The sequence below is a fragment of the Microcaecilia unicolor genome, chromosome 5 (assembly GCF_901765095.1).
Source record: "Microcaecilia unicolor chromosome 5, aMicUni1.1, whole genome shotgun sequence".
In the NCBI taxonomy this organism is placed as follows: Eukaryota; Metazoa; Chordata; class Amphibia; order Gymnophiona; family Siphonopidae; genus Microcaecilia; species Microcaecilia unicolor.
The window spans coordinates 359,463,166-359,487,816 of NC_044035.1; the positions used below are offsets into that span (position 1 = coordinate 359,463,166).

Genomic DNA, 24,651 nt, shown 5'->3' on the forward strand with positions numbered 1-24,651 from the left:
AGATTCCAGAACCCCAAAGAGTAGCAAGATTCCGGAATCCCAAAGAGTAGCAAGATTCTGGAATCCCAAAGACTACTACTACTTATCATTTCTATAGCGCTACTAGACAGATGCAGCGCTGTACACTTGAACATGAAGAGACAGTCCCTGCTCGACAGTGCTTACAATTTAATTAGGACAAACAGGACAAATAAGGGATAAGGACAAAGAGTAGCAAGATTCCAGAACCCCAAAGAGTAGCAAGATTCCGGAATCCCAAAGAGTAGCAAGATTCTGGAATCCCAAAGACTACTACTACTTATCATTTCTATAACGCTACTAGACAGATGCAGCGCTGTACACTTGAACATGAAGAGACAGTCCCTGCTCGACAGTGCTTACAATTTAATTAGGACAAACAGGACAAATAAGGGATAAGGACAAAGAGTAGCAAGATTCCAGAACCCCAAAGCGTAGCAACATTCCATGCGGAATCCCAAAGAGTAGCAAGATTCCGGAATCCCAAAGAGTAGCAAGATTCTGGAATCCCAAAGACTACTACTACTTATCATTTCTATAGCGCTACTAGACAGATGCAGCGCTGTACACTTGAACATGAAGAGACAGTCCCTGCTCGACAGTGCTTACAATTTAATTAGGACAAACAGGACAAATAAGGGATAAGGACAAAGAGTAGCAAGATTCCAGAACCCCAAAGCGTAGCAACATTCCATGCGGAATCCCAAAGAGTAGCAAAATTCCGGAATCCCAAAGAGTAGCAAGATTCTGGAATCCCAAAGACTACTACTACTTATCATTTCTATAGCGCTACTAGACAGATGCAGCGCTGTACACTTGAACATGAAGAGACAGTCCCTGCTCGACAGAGCTTACAATCTAATTAGGACAAACAGGACAAATAAGGGATAAGGACAAAGAGTAGCAAGATTCCAGAACCCCAAAGAGTAGCAAGATTCCGGAATCCCAAAGAGTAGCAAGATTCTGGAATCCCAAAGACTACTACTACTTATCATTTCTATAGCGCTACTAGACAGATGCAGCGCTGTACACTTGAACATGAAGTGACAGTTTCTGCTCGACAGAGCTTACAATTTAATTAGGACAAACAGGACAAATAAGGGATAAGGACAAAGAGTAGCAAGATTCCAGAACCCCAAAGAGTAGCAAGATTCCGGAATCCCAAAGAGTAGCAAGATTCTGGAATCCCAAAGACTACTACTACTTATCATTTCTATAGCGCTACTAGACAGATGCAGCGCTGTACACTTGAACATGAAGAGACAGTCCCTGCTCGACAGTGCTTACAATTTAATTAGGACAAACAGGACAAATAAGGGATAAGGACAAAGAGTAGCAAGATTCCAGAACCCCAAAGCCTAGCAACATTCCATGCGGAATCCCAAAGAGTAGCAAGATTCCAGAACCCCAAAGAGTAGCAAGATTCCGGAATCCCAAAGAGTAGCAAGATTCCAGAACCCCAAAGAGTAGCAACATTCCATGCGGAATCCCAAAGAGTAGCAAGATTCTAGAATCCCAAAGAGTAGCAAGATTCCGGAATCCCAAAGACTACTACTACTTATCATTTCTATAGCGCTACTAGACAGATGCAGCGCTGTACACTTGAACATGAAGAGACAGTCCCTGCTCGACAGTGCTTACAATTTAATTAGGACAAACAGGACAAATAAGGGATAAGGACAAAGAGTAGCAAGATTCCAGAACCCCAAAGAGTAGCAACATTCCATGCGGAATCCCAAAGAGTAGCAAGATTCTAGAATCCCAAAGAGTAGCAAGATTCCGGAATCCCAAAGAGTAGCAAGATTCTGGAATCCCAAAGACTACTACTACTTATCATTTCTATAGCGCTACTAGACGTACGCAGCACTGTACACTTGAACATGAAAAGACAGTCCCTGCTCGACAGAGCTTACAATCTAATTAGGACAGACAAACAGGACAAACAAGAGATAAGGGAATATTAAGGTGAGGATGATAAAATAAGGATTCTGAACAAGTGAACAAGGTTAGGAGTTAAAAGCAGCATCAAAAAGGTGGGCTTTTAGCTTAGATTTGAAGACGGCCAGAGATGGAGCTTGACGTACAGGCTCAGGAAGTCTATTCCAGGCATATGGTGCAGCAAGATAAAAGGAATGGAGTCTGGAGTTAGCGGTGGAGGAGAAGGGTGCCCGGGGAGGAATGTAGGGAGAGATGAGAGGTACTGAGGAGCTGCAGAGTGAATGCACTGTGAGAAGGAAGAGGCTGTCCTACCATGGTTAGGCCCCTAGAGGGCGCTGTTCCCCTAAAATGTCCAGGGAGAAGGCCTGGGTGAGTCACCAAAGGGAGCCAGTAAGGGGATGTATAGCAGGAGGTCGCTAGGACCGAGGAGAGTCCTGGGGATAGAAACAGGTGCAGCAGGTTATGGGCTGGGTCCTGTTTGGCCATTAAGCACTTAATACCCCACCTGAGTGTGAGGGGAGAGAAGGAGCTAGCCGCTGCAGAAGAGAGCTGGTAGCTGACGCAGAAGGATCCCCAGGAGAAGTACTGGCTGAGCCCTTTGGACTGGTGGTGAACTGTGTGTTACAAAGAAGGACTGAGTTAATACGGCTGGGGTAAGAAGGCCCTAGAGTATCAAGTATAAGAATTGTGTGTTTAAAGAGGGACTGTGTGTCTAAAGCACTGAGAGAAGCAGGCTGCAAAGCCTGGGGTTGAGAGTCCCCAAAGTATTGGTATAGTACAGAGCCCATGTATCTGTGTGGGGAGGCTCAGGGTGAAGATCTATGAAAGCATAAAGTGTTAAGCTAGAAGATGTGTGCCCAGGAAGCGGGAATAAAAGATTTGTGTGAGAAATATCCTGTTGGTGAGACCTGACTATGTTTGCCTTTTGAGAAGCAGGTCACCCTGAGCAGAAAGGGGTTGTAGACTAATTTGCATATAATCTGCATACTGAGAACCAGCTCACCCTGAGTGAAAGAGGGACCTGGGATCCTGAGGTGGGAGCTTGATCTTCACAATAGCCTCTTCATCTTCACAGCACTTATAGGTTAATAAGAGGAGTTTGACATTTCATTGCTGTTTGGGAGGAGGGGGTTCTCCTGCCAATGTAATGATCTCAACACTTTGCTGTCTGGGTTGATTTTTCTACGCTATTATGTTGGAGTAAGAGTTCGGGTTAATATGGGAAATATTTCAAACATGCGTGGGATAAACATAAAGGAATCCTGTTCTGAGGGAATGGATCCTCAGAAGCTTAGCCAAGAGGCAGGGATAGTGCTGGGCAGACTTATACAGTCTGTGCCCTGAAAATGACAGATACAAATCAAGGTAGAGTATACACAAAAAGTAGCACATATGAATTTATCTTGTTGGGCAGATTGGATGGACTGTGCAGGTCTTTTTCTGCCGTCATCTACTATGTTACTATGTATGTGGAAACGGATGGGAAGCCAGTGAAGTGACTTGAGGAGAGGGCTAATATGAGCATAACGACACTGGCAGAATTTTGAACAGATTGAAGAGGAGAGAGATGGCTAAGCAGGAGACCTGTGAGAAGCAAGTTGCAATAGTCTAAGCGAAAGGTGATAAGAGCTTGGATGAGGGTTCTGGTGGTGTGCTCAGAAAGGAAAGGGCGAATTTTCCTGATATTATAGAGAAAGAAACGACAGGTTTTAGTAATCTGCTGAATATGTGCAGAGAAGGAGAGGGAGGAGTCGAAGATGTCCCCAAGGTTACGAGCTGATGAGACAGGAAGGATGAGAGTGTTATCCACAGAAATAGAGAATGGGGGAGGAGGAGAGGTTGGTTTAGGGGGAAAGATAAGAAGTTCAGTCTCGGTCAAGTTTAGTTTCAGATGGCGCTGAGACATCCAGGCAGCAATGTCAGACATACAGGCTGATACTTTGGCCTGGATTTCGGCTGAGATTTCTGATGTGGAGACTTAGATCTGGGAGTCATCAGCGTAAAGATGATACTGAAAACCATGGGATGAGATCAGAGTACCAAGGGAAGAAGTATAGATGGAGAAAAGAAGAAGTCCCAGGACAGATCCCTGAGGTACACCAACTGACAGTGGGATAGAAGTAGAGGAGCATGTGTGAAATAACTGCACTCTGCTTCCCCTTTTCCTCCTTAGGTCCAGAATAATATTACACTAGGCACTCCACAAATATACATTTGTGTGTCTCCTCCTCCCGTATAGGATCTTAATTCATGGTATAGGGCAGACATGGGAGTGAAGTGAGTGCTTGAACAAACCGACTACATAGTAGAAAATCACTGAGACCTGATGGTATTTGCTCCAGAATTCTGAAGGAACTCCAATATGAATTTACGGAGCTGCTTCTGCGAATATGTAATCTCTTAAATTACATATTCGCAGAAGCAGCTGTCTGTTATCCACTGTGCATCGCATTTGCCCCCTGTGTCCCCTGCTTGACCCCTCACTTATACGCACCCTCCTCCTTTCCATTGTTTGACAATATTGACTACTGCAACTCATTATATGCCAGCCTTCCCCTCTACTCTCTGAAACGCCTCCAGATCGTCCAGTCCACCACTATGAAGATCCTCCACTCTGCTCACTGCTTCGACCATGTCACTCCCCTTCTCTATTCCGAACATTGACTCCCAGCCCCCGTCCATATCAAATTCAAGTTCCTTTGTCTTGTTTTCAAGTCTTGCCTTCCCTTTGCCCCAGCCTACCTTCATCCCCTCCTCATTCCCTATGGCCCCTCTCACTCCCTTTGCTCTTCTGCCTTCAACTTTCTCACAGCCCCCCCCCCCCCTCCAGTACCCAGTGGAAACATTCCATTCCCCTTTTACAACCTGACCCAACCCCTCTCCTTGTTCCCTAATATTCACCAAAATGCCCTGGTGATCTAGTGGGGCCCCCTGGTTCCACCTCTCCTAGAAGTCTCTTTCCTCCCTCCACCCGTTCCCAAAAAATCCCTGGTAGTCTTGTGGGACCTCCCACCCACCCCAAAAATAGCCTCCCAAGCCTGAACCTCAAAGAAGGCAGGATTGATGCCCACTCACTCCTACTTCCAGGCACTGCCATCTGCAAAATGATGGCACCTTGCCCTGCCCTGTCTACCATATAAGGGATACACTGCATGGGGCAGACAGACGGCAGTGCCCAGAGACAGAAGTAAGTGGGCATTGTTTCTGCCTCCTTTGAGGTACAGGGTTGGGGGAGGGGCTAAGCTTATGGTGGGTGGGGTTCCCACTAAACTTCTAGAGATTTGGGGAGAAAGGAGGAGACGGCTAGAGAGAGGGGGCCGGGGGTCCACCAGACCAGCAAATCATTTTTTTATAACATTAAGGCAAGAAAACAGGAGTTGGATTGGGAGGGGGCTGGGGATCCATAGTAAATGATGGCAGATAAAGACCTGTTTGATCCATTCCATCTGCCCAATAAGATAAACTCATTTACATGGTATGTGATACTTTATATGTATACCTGAGTTTGATTTGTCCTTGCCTTTCTCAGGGCACAGACCGTAGAAGTCTGCCCAGTACTGTTCTTGTACTAAAGGTTCTGAAGCTAACATCGAAGCCCCTTAAAATTTACACTCCAGCCCATCCATATCTATTCAGCCATGATCAGGGTGCAGACCGTAAAAGTCCGCCCAGCATTGGTTTTACTCTCCAATTACTTGCTCGCCACCCAATCTCCGCTAAGATTCCATGGAACCATTCCTTCTAAACAGGATTCCTTTGTGTTTATCCCACGCATGTTTGAATTCCATTACTGTTTTCATCTCCATCACCTCCTGCGGGAGGGCATTCCACGTATCCACCACTTCCTGATATTACTCCTGAGTCTGCCCCCCTTCAACCTCAATTCATGTCCTCTAGTTCTACCGCCTTCCCGTCTCCGGAAAAGGTTCATTTGCGGATTAATACCTTTCAAATATTTGAACGTCTGTATCATATCGCCCGTTTCCCCTTTCCTCCAAAGTATACATATTCAGGTCGGCAAGTCTCTCCTTGTACGGTTTGCAACGCAAATCCCATACCATTTTTGTAGCTTTTCTTTGCACCACTTCCAGTCTTTTTACATATTTAGCGAGATACGGCCTCCAAAACTGAACACAGTATTCCAAGTGGGGCCTCACCAACGACTTGTAGAGGGGCATCAACACCTCCTTTCTTCTGCTGGTTATACCCCTCTCTACGCAGCCTAGCATCCTTCTGGCCACGGCCTTCGCCTTGTCACATTGTTTCTTCACCTTCAGATCCTCAGACACCAACACCACAAGGTCTCTCTCCTGAGTCGAGCTTACTAAACTCTCCCTTCCTATTCAGTATCTCTCTTTTGGGTTTCTGCACCCCAAATGCATCACTCTGCACTTCTTGGCATTAAATTTTAACTAAACAACACTTGCAAACCCCCAAACATATATATTAAGGCTGTGGGACTTGGGGGGGGGGGGGTAACAGAGGGAGAGAGCGAGGGAGGGGGGGAGGAAAACCTTGCTAGCGCCCGTTTCCTTTCATACCAAAACTGGCCTTTTTTACTAGTCTTATATAAAATGTAACAAGAAACCCTAAAGTCTGATTGCTTGTATTTCAGCTAAGTAATAATGCCAGTACAAAAGAATTAGAGAGGATTAATCTCTCAAAATCATAGAAAGCATTACTACTACTATTTAGCATTTCTATAGCGCTACAAGGTGTACGCAACGCTGCACAAACATAGAAGAAAGACAGTCCCTGCTCAAAGAGCTTACAATCTAATAGACAAAAAATAAAGTAATCAAATCAATTAATGTGAACGGGAAGGAAGAGAGGAGGGTAGGTGGAGGCGAGTGGTTACGAGTCAAAAGCAATGTTAAAGAGGTGGGCTTTCAGTCTAGATTTAAAGGTGGCCAAGGATGGGGCAAGACGTAGGGGCTCAGGAAGTTTATTCCAGGCGTAGGGTGCAGCGAGACAGAAGGCACGAAGTCTGGAGTTGGCAGTAGTGGAGAAGGGAACAGATAAGAAGGATTTATCCATGGAGCGGAGTGCACGGGAAGGTGTGTAGGGAAGGACGAGTGTGGAGAGATACTGGGGAGCAGCAGAGTGAGTACATTTATAGGTTAGTAGAAGAAGTTTGATCAGGATGCGAAAACGGATAGGGAGCCAGTGAAGGAAGACGAGACGGGTAGCAGAGTTTTGAACCGACTGGAGAGGTGACTAAGTGGGAGGCCAGCAAGAAGCAGATTGCAGTAGTCTAAACGAGAGGTGACAAGGGTGTGGATGAGGGTTTTGGTAGAGTGCTCGGAAAGAAAGGGGCGGATTTTACGGATGTTGTAAAGAAAGAAACAACAGGTCTTGGCAATCTGCTGGATATGAGCAGAGAAGGAGAGAGAAGAGTCAAAGATGACCCCAAGGTTTTGAGCTGAGGAGACAGGGAGAATGAGAGCCATCAACAGAATACAGTGGGGGAAATAAGTATTTGATCCCTTGCTGATTTTGTAAGTTTGCCCACTGACAAAGACATGAGCAGCCCATAATTGAAGGGTAGGTTATTGGTAACAGTGAGAGATAGCACATCACAAATTAAATCCGGAAAATCACATTGTGGAAAGTATATGAATTTATTTGCATTCTGCAGAGGGAAATAAGTATTTGATCCCTCTGGCAAACAAGACCTAATACTTGGTGGCAAAACCCTTGTTGGCAAGCACAGCGGTCAGACGTCTTCTCTAGTTGATGATGAGGTTTGCACACATGTCAGGAGGAATTTTGGTCCACTCCTCTTTGCAGATCATCTCTAAATCATTAAGAGTTCTGGGCTGTCGCTTGGCAACTCGCAGCTTCAGCTCCCTCCATAAGTTTTCAATGGGATTAAGGTCTGGTGACTGGCTAGGCCACTCCATGACCCTAATGTGCTTCTTCCTGAGCCACTCCTTTGTTGCCTTGGCTGTATGTTTTGGGTCATTGTCGTGCTGGAAGACCCAGCCACGACCCATTTTTAAGGCCCTGGTGGAGGGAAGGAGGTTGTCACTCAGAATTGTACGGTACATGGCCCCATCCATTCTCCCATTGATGCGGTGAAGTAGTCCTGTGCCCTTAGCAGAGAAACACCCCCAAAACATAACATTTCCACCTCCATGCTTGACAGTGGGGACGGTGTTCTTTGGGTCATAGGCAGCATTTCTCTTCCTCCAAACACGGCGAGTTGAGTTCATGCCAAAGAGCTCAATTTTTGTCTCATCTGACCACAGCACCTTCTCCCAATCACTCTCGGCATCATCCAGGTGTTCACTGGCAAACTTCAGACGGGCCGTCACATGTGCCTTCCGGAGCAGGGGGACCTTGCGGGCACTGCAGGATTGCAATCCGTTATGTCGTAATGTGTTACCAATGGTTTTCGTGGTGACAGTGGTCCCAGCTGCCTTGAGATCATTGACAAGTTCCCCCCTTGTAGTTGTAGGCTGATTTCTAACCTTCCTCATGATCAAGGATACCCCACGAGGTGAGATTTTGCGTGGAGCCCCAGATCTTTGTCGATTGACAGTCATTTTGTACTTCTTCCATTTTCTTACTATGGCACCAACAGTTGTCTCCTTCTCGCCCAGCGTCTTACTGATGGTTTTGTAGCCCATTCCAGCCTTGTGCAGGTGTATGATCTTGTCCCTGACATCCTTAGACAGCTCCTTGCTCTTGGCCATTTTGTAGAGGTTAGAGTCTGACTGATTCACTGAGTCTGTGGACAGGTGTCTTTCATACAGGTGACCATTGCCGACAGCTGTCTGTCATGCAGGTAACGAGTTGATTTGGAGCATCTACCTGGTCTGTAGGGGCCAGATCTCTTACTGGTTGGTGGGGGATCAAATACTTATTTCCCTCTGCAGAATGCAAATAAATTCATATACTTTCCACAATGTGATTTTCCGGATTTAATTTGTGATGTGCTATCTCTCACTGTTACCAATAACCTACCCTTCAATTATGGGCTGCTCATGTCTTTGTCAGTGGGCAAACTTACAAAATCAGCAAGGGATCAAATACTTATTTCCCCCACTGTAGAAAATGGGGGGAGCGGGGAGGTGGGTTGGGGGGGGGGGGGAATGAGAAGCTGGGCAGTCTTCACATTTTGTGCAATATAGTCTCAAAATAATTAATGCATTCCTTGGTCAAAAAAAAAAAACAACATTGAAATAAAATTGCATACAAAAGAAATAGGAATGAAATTGTTTCAAATATTGGATTAAAGCCCGTAGTAGCTTTTAGCCCAAGGCACAGATATTCAGACCAAGCCAATCATTACAGGTAGTGAACGAAAAATTTGTTTAAACGAAAGACACGGCACGCAACTAAAAGGAAATATATTTCTAGTTACAGTGCAGTACAGCCATGAAAGCATTAAATAAATAAAGGAAGTGGGCACTGAACCACACAGAGACAAACTAAATTAATTTATTTCAGCACAACGTAAGAACATCACCTATCATAAAAAGCAAGTTAAAAGTCATCTTCATTATATTTGAAACAAAAGACATAAACCTTACACTTGTCATTTATAGTGACCGAGTGTCATAAAAAAAATTATATGTATTTCCTGCTGCTTCACAATCAGATAAGGCCCTCAAAATCTAACATAAGTAAAAAGCAGCAAAAGATCTCGTCAATGTACAACACCCTAGTGTGGCCACACAACTTTGAAAAGTAGACAAAATACAGTTATAAACACGACACTATATAACCCTCTCCATCAACACAATATGAAATGAACTGGGAGGGAAAGTAACGGAAGAAAATGATGTTAGTGAATGCCAAAGTGTAATAAATCATATATGCATATAGCAGACATATATACAATGTAATGCGGTAGCAGTTTTCAATCTAAATGTTAAAGTGCTCTGGGCGTTTCCTAAGTCACACACACACAAAAAAAAATAATAGCCCCCAAAATTCACGAGAGAGTTTTTTATATTTTAAAACTGCGACATAGCTACTTAGCTGTTTCCTGGAATGTACTTAAAGCCATATAACAAAACAAAAAAGCACGTACACTTAACAGATAAGCGGTTTAATAATTTGCTTAGTCTATATGATACAAAGCAAGACTTAGTTTATATCATTCTGGAAAAAGGAGAGCATCAAACAGTTGATGGAAATAAGGAAGTGTTGTATTAGCAGAACCCTCGCAAGCTATAGTATTGAGTCAGAGCAGTAAAGGAAGGAAGGAAGGTTTTAAACAGAATTTAAGTCACCTAAACCGAGTACGACAGTCACAACAACTTGTAACCTAAGAGACAAAGAAACAGGGTGGACAAAGTTGATCAGTCTCTATCCAAGTGTTGCATCCCGGATAGGGGCGGTGACCTATCAGCTGCTATTACCCAACAGACTTCGCATACACAACACATTCCATGTGTCCCTCCTCAAGCCCTTCCGTAGGTCCAAGTGGCACCCAGAACCCAGGAAAGAGGTCGTGCCTGAGAGTGATCCTGACCCAGAATATGAGGTGGACCGAATCCTGGACTCCAAGCGCAGTGGACGCAGGTTGTACTATCTCCTGGCCTGGAAACATTTTGATCCGGAGGACAACTCCTGGGAGCCAGCGGACAATGTTCATGCTCCAGATCTGATCCGGGAGTTCCGTGCTCATCATCCCTCGAAGCCCGGACCGAACCGGTGAGGGGGAGATTTTTCCCTACCTTGTTCTTCTGGCAGCAGCCATATTGGCAGGATCATCTGAGCAGCAACCATTTTGGGAAGATCATCTGAGAGGCAGCCATCTTGGAGGGATCATTTGAGGAGCAGCCATCTTGAATGTCTTTTGGGCGTGCCCTATGAGATCTCTCGCCTCTCAGCTGAGACCAGGATCCTCTGATTGGAGGCCTATTTAAGAGCTGGCCTGGGACACCATCTTTGCTTCGTCTTCTATCTTGTTAGAAGTTAGGTGCTTGTATCGTGCGCTTCACTACTTGTCTGCTTTACCTGCTTTGACCTTTAGACCGGACCTGATTACCCGCTGTGTTGCTGCCTGCTTTGACCCTTGGACCGTACCTGCCTACCTGCCAAGTTACGCCCGCTCTTACCACTAGCCATGTCAGTGGCTGCCCAACCCCATCCGGATCCCGAAGTCCTGGTGGCCACCTGCACCTGGGGGCTCAACTCCTGGGGAATGGTGTTCGCTTCCCAGGTGAAGCTAGGGGTTGTCCGGCTACCTGACCGAGTGCAGCGCTGCTCTTCATCCACTGTGCTCAGTCGTGGCACAAGGGCTCACTACCCACTCCTAACAGTAAGCCGAAGCCATGAGCTCGCCGGGCAAGAGCGAGCTCTCCGACCTGGCTCGGGGATTACAGCAGCAGGAGGCCCAGTTGAATCGCCTTTCCAGCGTTCTCCAGGATGTTCGCGCCTAGCTGCCAGGGCTCCAGCATCAACATCCAGCGTTTCCGCCAGGCCTGAGGGTGGAGGATCCTGCTCCGCGTCTGCAGCTTCCGGAGCCGCCCCGTTTTGATGGAACTCCCTCGGCATGCCAGGGGTTCCTAAACCAGTGCCAGATGCTTTTTGAACTCCAGCCTGAAGCATTCCCATCAGAGAGGATTAAAATTACATACATAATCTCTTTGCTCTCTGGCCCCGCCCTCGCCTGGGCATCTCCACTGTGGGAACAGCAAGATCCGGTATTGTCTAATTTGGGGGAATTTTTGCGGCAGTTCCGGATGGTTTTTGATGTGCCTGTCCCACCCCTCGTCGGCCTCGGGGGAACTCCTACGGATCCAGCAGGGGGCTGGGTCCATCGGGGCCTATGCTGTTCGATTTCGGACCCTCGCTGCCGAACTCCAGTGGAATCAGGAGGCCTTAACGGCCATCTGGCAGGGTCTGAACAGCAGAATCAAGGACGAACTGGCCGGTAGGGAGCTTCCCACCACCTTGGATGCCCTCATTTCTGTTTGCACCCGGATTGATGTCCGGTTCCGGGAAAGGGCCCAGGAGAGGGCTACAAAATGCACGGAGCAGAGGCCCATGTTCCGACCAGGCCGACCGGGGGTTCCTAAAAGCCTCTGGGGAAGCCTCGGCCAAATCAGAGGACGGACCTATGGTGGTAGGATGGCACCGCCTCTCCGAGAAGGAGAGGGCTCATCGCTGAAGGAATCATCTCTGTTTGTACTGCGGTCAGCCAGGACATTTCACGAGTACCTGCCTGAACAAGTCGGGAAACGCTCCGACCCGGGCCCCGTGAAGGGAGTGGCTCTGGGTCGGTTGTCTTCCCTTCCCGATAACCTGTTATCAGTTCCAGTGCTACTTCAAGGGAGAGGGTTCAAGGTGTATACCAATGCCCTGGTGGACTCAGGTGCCGGGGGTAACTTCATTGATGTTGACCTCCTATTCCGGTTGGGAGGGCCTACGGTGCCGTGTCAACCGGCCCTCCAAGTTACATCTATTCAGGGGGATGCCTGTACACCCTGTCCCGAGACGAATCTCGGGCCATGCGGGCCTACATCCAGGAGAACCTGCTCAAGGGATTCATTCGGCCCTCCACCTCACCGGCTGGGGCAGGATTCTTCTTTGTTTCCAAGAAGGACGGGTCCCTGCGCCCCTGTATTGATTACCGGGGGCTGAACAAGATCACCATCAAGAACCGGTACCCACTTCCACTGATTCCAGAGCTATTCGATCGACTGCAAGGGGCTAAGATCTTTACCAAGTTGGACTTGAGGGGAGCCTACAATTTGGTGTGAATTTGGGAGGGCGACAAATGGAAGACAGCCTTTAACACACACGAGGGGCATTTCAAATACCTAGTTATGCCCTTTGGCCTCTGTAATGCCCCTGCTGTGTTTCAAAACTTCGTCAACTTTATCTTCCAGGACCTGTTATACACTTCCGTTATTGTATAGCTCAACGACATCCAGAGCTGTTCGATCAACTGCAAGGGGCTAGGATCCTGATCTTCTCGCCTTCCCCGCAGCAGCACCTCACCCATGTCCACACCGTGCTCCAGCGACTCAGGGAGCACCGGTTGTTTGCCAAATTGGAAAAGTGCTCCTTTCACCAGCAAGTTCTCCCTTTCCTGGGATACATCATCTCTGCTACCGAACTGCAGATGGATCCAGCTAAGCTGAAGGCAATCCGCAACTGTCCGGTACCCCAGGGACTTCGTGCCTTACAGAGATTTCTAGGGTTTGCCAGCTATTACCGGCAGTTTATCCATGATTACTCTTTGATCACTGCCCCCCTGATGGCGCTCACCAAGAAGAGGGCAGATGTTAAGAATTGGACGCCTGAGGCACTGTCTGCCTTCTCCACTTTGAAAGACGCCTTCCTTTCTGCCCCGGTGCTCCGCAGCCCAGACCTGACCAAGCCATTCCTGGTGGAGGTGGACGCCTCATCCCTGAAAGCTGGAGCAGTCTTATCGCAAACTCTCACATCAGGCAAGAAGCACCCACGCAAGTTCTCCCCGGCAGAGCGGAACTACACTTTTGGAGACCGTGAGCTACTGGCCCTCAAGTTAGCCTACCAGGAGTGGCGATACCTGTTGGAGGGAGCCGCGCATCCCATCACGGTGATCACAGACCACAAAAATCTCCTCTACCTGCAAAATGCCACCAGTTTGAATCCATGCCAGGCCCGGTGGTCTTTATTCTTCGCCCGCTTCAACTTCCGCCTGATATTCCGGCCGGTGGAGAAGAACATTCAAGCGGACGCATTGTCCTGAATCTTTGAGGCTCCCGAGGATCCAGAGGAACCTCATCCCCTGCTAGATCCGGCCTGCATTCCTTCTATTCCTGGAGCCAGCGCAGCCTGTAGTACGGCGGTTCCTATCCGTCTTCGGAAGAAGGTGCTGCGCTGGGGCCACTCATCCAAGTTCGCAGGCCATTTCGGCTTTCACAAGATGCTGCACTTAATCTCCCATTCCTACTGGTGGCCTCGGATGGCGCAGGATGTGCTCCAGTACGTCTCCACCTGTCCAGTGTGCACCCGAATTAAGTCATCTCGACACAAACCCTGGGGATTGATGCAGCCCATGCCGGTACCTCAGCAGCCCTGGCAAGACCTGTCTACGGACCTGCCTCCCTCTCAAGGGAACACGGTCATATGGGTGGTCATTGACCATTTCTCCTGTATGGCCCATTTTGTTCCTATGAAGTCCCTACCTACTGCTGCCTCTCTTGCGGCCAACTTCATTCTTCACATCTTCCGTCTCCATGGGCTACCCCACAGGATCATCAGCGACAGGGGCTCGCAATTTACCTCCCGTTTCTGGAGAGCACTGTGCTCCGCCTTCGGGGTGACCACCCTGTTTTCATCGGCCTACCACCGCAGACCAATGGCATGGTGGAGAGGGTGAACCAGACCCTGAAGACCTTCTTGCGAGCATACACTAATCAACGCCAAGATGATTGGACCTCCCTGTTGCCATGGGCTGAGTTCGTGTATAATAATAGCCTACATTCTGCCTCACAAACCTCACCCTTCTTCACCATCTTTGGCCGGCATCCTTGTCTTCCGCCACCTGTCTCACCTACTCAGGTTCTGCCCCAGGTGCAGTCTACAGTCACTACTCTGCAAGACACCTGGAAGGGGGTCCAGGACCAACTGCTACGGGCAGCGGCCAGAGCCAAGGTGGCTTTTGATCGCAAGAGACAAGTGGCTCCTACATTTTTGCCCGGGGAGAAGGTGTGGTTGAGCACGAGGTACTTGAAGCTCCGATTACCGTCCCTCAAGTTCGCCCCTCAGTTTATCGGGCCATTCGCGGTACAATCCCGGATAGGGACGGTGACCTATCAGCTGCTATTACCCAACAGACTCCGCATACACAACGCATTCCATGTGTCCCTTCTCGAGCCCTTCCGTAGGTCCAAGTGGCACCCAGGAAAGAGGTCGTGCCTGAGAGTGATCCTGACCCAGAATATGAGGTGGACCGAATCCTGAACTCCAAGCGCCGTGGACACAGGTTGTACTATCTCCTGGCCTGGAAACATTTTGGTCCAGAGGACAACTCCTGGGAGCCAGCAGACAATGTTCATGCTCCAGATCTGATCCGGGAGTTCCACGCTCATCATCCCTCGAAGCCTGGACCGAACCGGTGAGGGGGAGATTTTTCCGGAGGGGGTACTGTTGCATCCCTACCTTGTTCTTCTGGCAGCAGCCATATTGGCAGGATCATCTGAGCAGCAACCATTTTGGGAAGATCATCTGAGGGGCAGCCATCTTGGAGGGATCATTTGAGGAGCAGCCATCTTAGGTAGCTCATCAAGGAGGCAGCCATCTTGAATGTCTTTTGGGTGTGCCCTATGAGATCACTCGCCTCTCCGCTGAGACCAGGAGGCCTATTTAAGAGCTGGCCTGGGACACCATCTTTGCTTCGGCTTCTATCTTGTTAGAGGTTTGGTGCTTGTATCGTGTGCTTCACTACTTCATAAGTTCATAAGTAATGCCACACTGGGAAAAGACCAAAGGTCCATCAAGCCCAGCATCCTGTCCACGACAGCAGCCAATCCAGGCCAAGGGCATCTGGAAAGCTTCCCAAACGTACAAACATTCTATACATGTTATTCCTGGAATTGTGGATTTTTCCCAAGTCCATTTAGTAGCGGTTTATGGACTTGTCCTTTAGGAAACTGTCTAACCCCATTTAAACTCTGCCAAGCTAACCGCCTTCACCACATTCTCTGGCAACGAATTCCAGAGTTCAATTGCGCATTGGGTGAAGAAACATTTTCTCCGATTTGTTTTAAATTTACTATACTGTAGTTTCATCGCATGCCCCCTAGTCCTAGTATTTTTGGAAAGCTTTATCTGCTTTGACCTTTGGACCGTTCCTGATTACCCGCTGTGGTGCTGCCTGCCTCGACCTTTGGACCGTACCTGATTACCCACTGTATTTATTTATTTATTTGTGGGATTTATACCCCGCTCTTTCCCGCTCAATAGCAGGTTCAATGCGGCTTGCATAGTATGGTACAAAGTATCACAGAGATAATACAGGGATGGAAACAATGTATCAAAGAGATGACATGATTACTTAGATTAGGTTCAGTATGGTACGATGTGTCACAGAAATTATACAAAGTATAGAACAAAGTGTCGCAGGGACTGCCTGCCTCGATCTCTGGACTGTACCTGCCTACCCGTCAAGTTACGCCCACTCTTACCACGAGCCAGGTCAGTGGCTGCCCAACCCCGTCCAGATCCCGAAGTCCTGGTGGCCACCTGCACCTGGGGGCTCAACTCCTGGGGAACGGTGGTCGCTTCCCAGGTGAAGCTAGGGGTTGTCCGGCTGCCTGACCGAGTGCGGCGCTGCTCTTCATCCACCGTGCTCAGTCGTGGCACAAGGGCTTACTACCCTGTCCTAACACCAAGGTAGGGTAAACAGGGGATCATCATAGCCCACAACAGCTAGTCACTGTGAGTAATGGTAGTAGGGGAACGATTGCTGAGCAGGGAGCTCACGCCGTTATGCATGTCTGTCAAAGCGCTGTGAGCATGCATAGGCAAAGTGACCGTGGCCATGGCAGCGGTAACACTCAATATACCATACCCCAGCTGCACTTAAGTGTTCTCTGGGTAGACATAAAAGACTCAAAGTTACTCATGAGAAAGCAATTGGATTATTTGCCAATTCAGATGCAATAGATTGGTTTCTCATGGGAGAGCAGCTCTGTAGCTGTCTCTCTGGCTTGAAGTAGGAAGTACACTCATTTTTATATATCCATTCAGGATACGGATAATATGACAGTAAGCACACCTCATTGGATCTATGTTAATTTCATAGTTAACACTGATTGGCTATGGTAATAAGTTGGTTAATATTTTACTGGAAAAGCTAGCAATAGACCAGCTCTTACTATTACTACTACAACTACTTAACATTTCTAAAGCGCTACTAGGGTTACGCAGCGCTGTACAGTTTAACAAAGAAGGACAGTCCCTGCTCAAAGGAGCTTACAATCTAAAGGACAACATGTGCAGTCAGCTTACAATCTAATGGACAACATGTGCAGACAGTCAATTGGGGCAGTCTAGATTTCCTGGAAATCTAAGTCATCTTCCCGAGAAGCCATCTTTGTTCTGTTTCTCAAGTGCATCTGTTACCACACTACTGATAAACGATGTTACTCTGTTCTTTCCCACTCACACCCCTTCCTCAAAACACTTTATATGGCACCTGGTCATCTTCCTGTGGAATTATCCAGTTCTATATTTCTGAACATCTGTTACCACCATATTGCCACATTCATGCAACTCTGCAAGTTAGACCCCAACCCTTGTGTGTTTCTTATTGCTCTGCAGTGTTTCAACACTGGAGTTCAAGTCAGAGACACAGGCCTGTAATTTTTCCCTCATTTTAGATCTTGAACCAAAGTCTCAGGCCTTGAACCAAATAATAATAATATTCAGTGGTTAGTTGGTTGTCACTACACTCTTTTCAGAAGCACTACAGATTGACATTCTTTCCAGAGGTAACTACCTTTGACAGAGTGGTGATTCAGGGGGTCCTTATCTTCCCCTGCCCAGTAAAATATTGTTTTTGTACATCCCATTTGTCTGGTCTTGTGTAGGTGGATGATAAGGAAAATTAAATTTATTCATGTGTTAATTTCTTTTCCTTTAATGCTGCTAGACCAGTCCAGGGCCCACCCTGGAAGACACTGGTGGAAGAGGATATCTTTCAAGTTTTGCCTTCTTTCTCTCTGTGGTTTTGTATATAGTTTTGATGTTTATTAGATTAGTCTTTATGATGCAGTGGCTTCAAAGGGGCTTTTTTTGGACCTGATCCTGCTTTGGTTGTGGCATACTGGAGAATTCCAGACCACCAGCCCTTATGCTGCTGTTACGATTGTGACTGTTTTTCATGGCTGTGCTCACCTCACCGGTGGCTGCCATTGACTGTTTGTTGCTGTTTCCCATGTACGCTTTGTAGCGCTATAGAAATGCTAAATAGTAGTAGTAGTAGTTCCAGGAGTTATTCCAGTCTGGTCCAGATCTTCCAGCCTTCCAGACTGGCTTGGGATTTTTGTACTAAGCAGCACCCTTACCTTCCTTGTAATTGCATTTATTAGGCACCTGGCCCTTTCAGCCTTGCCTTTGCAACTAGGTCGTCAGATGAGTTTTCGTCTATGTGTGTTTGTTGCTTGGTCCAGTGTCTCTGCCTGTGGCTACCTTGTTCTGTTTTGGTCTGTACAGTTTAGCTTTTAGAATCCTGTGTCTTGTGAGTGAATACCCTGAGTCCTAACCCTGTTTCAGTCAGCTTGTTTAGAATCCTGTATCCTGTGTGTGAACCCTGAGTCTAACCCTGTTTCAGTCATCCTGTGTGTGAACCCTGCTTGATTCCTGGACAACTCTTCTGCTCGCTGCCTGCCTGTAGACTCTGCTTTGTCCCTGGATTATTCTTTGACCTGCCGCCTGCCTTAAGACTTTGTTTGTTCTAGGATTATTCTGTCTGCTGCCTGCCTAGAGACTCTGTTTGTTCCTGGATCCTTTTCTAGTCCTGCCGGCTGCCTGCACCTAGGGGCTCAACCCCTAGGGAACGGCGGTCAAGCACAGGTGAAGTCCGGTTGTTCTAGCCCTGCTTATCCCTGCCCGTCTGCAACTGAATCTCCTGTCTTGCTTGATTGCCCCGTCCTGGTTGGGGGTTTTGCCTGCTGCTGCCGCTCAACGGCAGTAGCCTAAGGGTTCACGTTTCCAGACTATCTTCGAGAGACTGACAGCTGCCCTGCAACGGCAGAAGGAATTAAGTCCACTTATGCTGAAAAATAAGTTAAATGCTTATTTATAATCTAGAAAGTACTACATATACTCATAAACCCAGAGGGGGGTGTTAACTCTAATATAAACCAAGGGTTTATATTATTCTTCTCCCCCCCCCCCCCCCCCCCCCCGCAGTGACTGACACTTCTCTCTTCCTACCCCCACCCCGCAGTGACTGGCATTGCTCTTCTTAACAATACTTCTTGTTGGTTGCTGCTGACACTTACTGTGCTGGTTCGAGACCTTCAGCATCTGCGCATGCTCAAGGCCTGCCGGCTGCCATAAGAGGGCAGGAGCTGGTAGGCCTGCAGCATGTGCAGGTGATCAAGGCCCCAACCCAGCACAGTAACTGTCAGCGGCAGCTAGGAAGAAGGAAGTACTGGTTAAAAAAAAGCAATGCTAGTTACCACAGGGTTTGGGGGGGGGGGGGATAGAGAAGTGTCGGTTACTGTGGGTGGGAGAGAAATACCAGTCACCATGAGGGAGGGGGAAGGAGAGAAATTTGCACTGAATCGACTATAAGCTGATATCCCAATTTTTGTGGGTTTGTGCTGGTCGATTATATACAGTATTTCCCAAAACCCTCATCCACACCCTTGTCACCTCTCGTTTAGACTACTGCAATCTGCTTCTTGCTGGCCTCCCACTTAGTCACCTCTCCCCTCTCCAGTCGGTTCAAAACTCTGCTGCCCGTCTCATCTTCCGCCAGGGTCGCTTTACTCATACTACCCCTCTCCCCAAGACCCTTCACTGGCTCCCTATCCGTTTTCGCATCCTGTTCAAACTTCTTCTACTAACCTATAAATGTATTCACTCTGCTGCTCCCCAGTATCTCTCCACACTCGTCCTTCCCTACACCCCTTCCCGTGCACTCCGCTCCATGGATAAATCCTTCTTATCTGTTCCCTTCTCCACTACTGCCAACTCCAGACTTCGCGCCTTCTGTCTCGCTGCACCCTACGCCTGGAATAAACTTCCTGAGCCCCTACGTCTTGCCCCATCCTTGGCCACCTTTAAATCTAGACTGAAAACCCACCTCTTTAACATTGCTTTTGACTCGTAACCACTCACCTCCACCTACCCTCCTCTCTTCCTTCCCGTTCACATTAATTGATTTGATTTGCTTACTTTATTTATTTTTTGTCTATTAGATTGTAAGCTCTTTGAGCAGGGACTGTCTTTCTTCTATGTTTGTACAGCGCTGCGTATGCCTTGTAGCGCTATAGAAATGCTAAATAGTAGTAGTAGTAGTAATAGTGTATATTGGACTTCTGCATATCCCCTAAGTTCATTGCAGAGAAACCAAGCAAACTGTTGTTTTTTTTTTTTTTTCCATTTCCTCATAAGTCAGCCAGAATGGATTCCTGCCATTGCAGGGCAGTATACTGGTGATGTCACTGGAATAGTTCAGTATTTCTACCTCTCCAACTACTTGTGAGGGGGACTCAACCCATTGGTCTGGACTGGTGTAGCAGGACTCAAGGAAAGAAAATTAAAAGGCATTTATGAATACATTTCTCCATCTTCACTTTATAGTCTGATCTAAGCTGGTCTTAGTGAATAGATGCTTTACTCCTGAAGGTGGTTACCTATGTTATGTAGTCTCAAAAGCTGGTGTTTTATCTGGGATTGTTTCTTACAAGAATCATCAGAAGTGTCATCACCGCCTGCAGAAGTTTCAGTCCTAGGTGTCATTTCTTTTGTTTCTAATTCTTTTGATTAATTTCCTTCAGGTTTTCTTTGTGATTCGCCTCATCGCAGGCCCCCACCACCGCCAACTCACTACCCCCTATTGTGGAAGCAGATCCTCTCATCCCTGGAGTTTTCTTCGCTGCCTAGCGCCAAGTGGTCAACCATGCGCAGGCTAGTGTACGCATGTAATGAGTGCAACCACCATGTGGAGACAAGATGGCACTGCCCTGTCTGCGAGGTGTGTGTTCTGCAAATCCCTTTCACTTCACTACCAATTTTGTACTGGGTGAATTCTAGCTATAGTATTTCATGCTTTGAAAATTATTTAAATACTATAATTCTTCCTAATGAATATAAACTTGAAGGTTATGAATTGAGGGGACTATGGTATCAGAGAACTCCTTAGTGGCATTCTGTGATCAAGTAAAGTTACGTAAACCAAAGTGTAGTAATAACATTTTGTAGTTACTTTTTAGTCGCTTTACAGTGCTGGTTTTTTTTTTTTTTTTACACAAATTGTAACTTGTCTAGTTCATATCTCTATGAAGGACCTTTTCTGCTTCTAGCTCTATGAAAGTAACTTTGTAATTAAGACCTTCTGTTCTGGTACAGTTATGACCAATAACCAGCTCAGTATTGACCTTCTCTGTTCCATTTTACAATTTTTTCTCTTTAACGCCAGGGCTTTTTCTGTGTTCATAACATTCTGTTGCTTTTTAGGACTATGACTTGTGCATCACCTGCTACAGCACTAAAAACCATGAACACAAGATGGAAAAGCTGGGCCTGGGCTTGGATGACGGGAGCAACAACCAGCAAGCTGCTGCCACACAGAGTCCTGGTGATTCACGCCGCCTAAGCATCAGGCGCTGCATCCAGTCCCTGGTGCATGCCTGCCGGTGCTCCAATGCCAACTGCTCGCTGCCATCCTGCTTGAAGATTAAGCGGGTAGTGCAGCACACCAAATGCTGCAAGCGCATGGCCAGCTGCAACACCTGCAAGCAGTTTATTACCCTCTGCTGCTACCATGCCAGGCACTGCCAAGAGAACAAGTGCCCTGTGCTCTTCTGCCTCAATATTAAGCAGAAGTTGCAGCAGCGCAGGAGGGTGGCAAGCATGCAGAGGACGGGTGTCGGAGGGCAGTAGCAAGGTCTACCTTCACCAAGAGTTACAGCACCTACAACTCCTCAGACACCCCAGCCTCCAACTCCCAACAGCATGTCCAGAATTCAGCTTTCAGGGCCCCCCTCTTTCTTTTAATAAGTTATAATCTAGTCTTATAAAAAGCTTCTTCACAAGGAGGAAGGGGGAGGGTGCGCGGATAGTGTTAGATACCACCTAACTGAGATCTTCCGAACTGAACCCACACTAATTGAGGATGTGCCTTTGAGAATAAGGTATGGGAGGGGAGGGGCTAGGTAATATGGGATAATCCGCTTATGGAAACTTTTTTGATATGCTTGGCTCATTGCTGATCAATACAATATTTAAATGTCAATAATCTAGGTACTCAGATAGCGAGTAGGCTGGTACATATGTATAAGATGGAAAGGGAGGAAGATGGGGGGGGGGGTTAGCGGGAGGATAAAAGCTGAAATTTGATGATTGTTTTAATGCGCCTGCTTTTGCATTTGTTGTTCTTCTGTTTCATCAATAAAAATGATTTAAACATAAAAAGCCCCTTCCTCAATGAGACTTGCATGGTATGTGCTCATTCTTTGACCTAACTTGCTGTATCTTCATTGCTGGAAAACCCAGTCCTTTCACATCAGGGCTGACTGGGTTTGCTGTACATAGAGAAAGTGGTTTGAAGAAGCCAGAGTAGGGGCCTGACTGGTGTAAGTTTATTGTTCAATTTTTATCCATAGGGCGGAAATGCTGGAATAAATCAGATCCAAAGAGCGATGGCTTTTTGCAGCTAAATTTTGTGGACATGGAGCGATAACTGATGATAGAAGGTTTTGGACTTGTCTTCAAACATCTCTATAAAATCAACCAAATGTTTACATCCCTAAACCACTTCTGGTTCCCTTTTGTGTGTGTTGGGAAGGTGGGGAGTGGTCAGCAGGTTTTGTTTTTTTTTCTGTTCTTTTGGCATTTTCAGCTCATTCAGTCACAGCTGGGATCTGCATCTATTTTTCACAACTACCTGTAGGTTTTCCTCCTGGTTTGTTTTCTATTCTGATTCAGTCAGTCCAGTCATCGATGTGACAGCTGTTGGCTGAGGGGCCAAGTACTAGGGCTACTTTCAAAACCTTGTGATCATGGGCCCTAGATCTGGCCATGAGGTGTGACCCCCCCCCCCCCTAGGGATAGTGGGTGCTCCGGTTGCATTTTTAGAAGATAGAGGCCACTATAAGTCCATTTCATCAACATACCATATATGCTCATGTATAAGTAAAAAAAATTATATGCTAAAATGCCTTCAATAAAAGTACTTTTATCCATGGTTCATATAAAATTAATCCCCCCCCCCCCCCCCAACGGTTGGTGGCATATTCTAGCTTATCTCTTTCCATTTCTCTCCCTCCACCTGTCCGCAGTATGGTATCTCCCCCCAAAGTGTACTTTCAAACTGTCTTTTTAGAAAGCATTGGCAGCCTAGTGATACAACTGGACCACCTGCTCTAGACTCTCCCTCTGACAGAATGGGTGGGATAGATCACAGGAAACACTCTGGACAGGCTGCAGGTGGCTTAGGTGTATCGCTGCTCTTTAAGAGCGGCTTGGGGACTGGCAGTCTCTCCAGCCCCCCCCCCCCCCCCCCCCGACCCTCCCTCCTAACACAAAGGCATGGGAGGGGCTGGCGATCCTGTGGCTACAGTGTCCGCCTCAGCATTTATGGGCTCCCACCTCACTCAACCATATGGCAGCTCCAGCCTCATCCTTGGGGCCCAGCTCAGTACTGCTGGGGGTGGTGATCTTTAGGAACAGTGGTGCACCAGACCTTCCTGCAGTACCAGCTGCAACTACCATTTTTGGAAACAGGTTCGTTGGGGGGGGGGGGGGGGTGCAGTTTACAGTCAACAGCTCTCACACCATTTCTCCATCTCCACTCTTCCAACGTCGGCAGCACAGCCCATGGAGAAAGGAGAAACTGAACTGAAGCCACGAACTAAGTTGGAATTGTCTTAAAGGTGTTTTCATTGGAACTGTGTTTTGACCTGTGCCTTAATCCAATAAATCTGGTTACATAGAATCTGGTGAATTTGGTGTCTGTCTTAAAGGTGCATTTATTAGAATTGTGTTTTGAATCTACACTGCCAGAGACTTAATTCAATCAATTTGGTTACATAGCGTCTGGTGACTCATATACTGTGTCCCTCTGATGGAAGGGCAATTGTATACAGCTCTGTGGTTAAAGACAAAAAACAGAACTTGGTTTTTACCTTGCGAGTTGTCTGAGCATTTTCAGACTTGGTTTGATTCTAAATTGAGGTTACCTGTGTCCTCTCTTTATAGAGGGCAATAAAAGGACAAGTATCTTCATTACACTTAATTGGTCAATTCTAATTCTTGTTTATTCCCTATCGTAATTCACCTTTTCACACTTGTGAATCACATCAATATGACCTTTATTCAGTGCAATACATGTTCTGCTTTAATCCTAAGGCAAACTATCTGGAACCTTAGAACTTGTCCTGTCTCCAAATATCAGCTTTGAAAGATGAGATCAACAAACCCAAGAAGGAATTAGCTACAATTCAAGAAGCATCCAGATTACTAATTTCCAAGCCAATTTACCACCACCACTGCCGCAGAGAATGAAACAACAGAGGAACAGATGGGTTACAGTAGGCTCTGGTAGACAAAGATCTGTGATACAGAAACACTCGCCCTTCCAACCTTTGCCCCTGTCAAATTCTTTTGCAGCGTTGCATCATTATCCTTGGGGAGAAATTCAGACAGTATGTTTCTAGACATTTAAACTAGAGGGTGAGGGTGACAAGGAAACAAGGGGTTTCAGAAAGTCACCCCTAGAATAAACATGATGGCAGAGGGAAAGGTCATGTAAATATAGAAAACCACCCAAACTCACTAAACACATGGAAAGCAAAAAGTAGCACATATGAGTTTATCTTGTTGGGCAGACTGGATGGACCTTGCAGGTCTTTTTCTGCCGTCATCTACTATGTTACTATGTTATCAAAGGGCCTTGCTCAGACAAATAGTGAAGAAACCCATGAGGGAAGGGTCGATGCTGGATCTAGTGCTCACAAATGGAGGAAGTGTTTCCAATATCCGGGTGGGTGCCCACCTATGTAATAG

General features: G+C 47.0%; 1 protein-coding gene across 1 annotated transcript; it reads left to right on the forward strand.

Moving 5' to 3' along the window:
* The first annotated feature begins 2,570 nt into the window (after positions 1 to 2,570).
* LOC115470981 (histone acetyltransferase p300-like) lies at positions 2,571 to 22,789 on the forward strand. Its single transcript, XM_030204642.1, has 3 exons — positions 2,571 to 2,609; positions 20,424 to 20,620; positions 21,103 to 22,789. Exons 2-3 carry the CDS (start codon positions 20,546 to 20,548, stop codon positions 21,526 to 21,528), a joined length of 501 nt encoding a protein of 166 aa, XP_030060502.1. The 5' UTR covers positions 2,571 to 2,609; positions 20,424 to 20,545; the 3' UTR covers positions 21,529 to 22,789.
* The last annotated feature ends 1,862 nt before the right edge of the window (positions 22,790 to 24,651 follow it).

Excerpts from the sequence above, each read along its gene's own strand:
- LOC115470981 (XM_030204642.1), top strand. The coding sequence starts at position 20,546 with ATGCGCAGGCTAGTGTACGCATGTAATGAGTGCAACCACCATGTGGAG. Across the intron at positions 20,621-21,102 it reads GGCACTGCCCTGTCTGCGAG|GACTATGACTTGTGCATCAC; the intron begins GTGTGTGTTCTG and ends GTTGCTTTTTAG.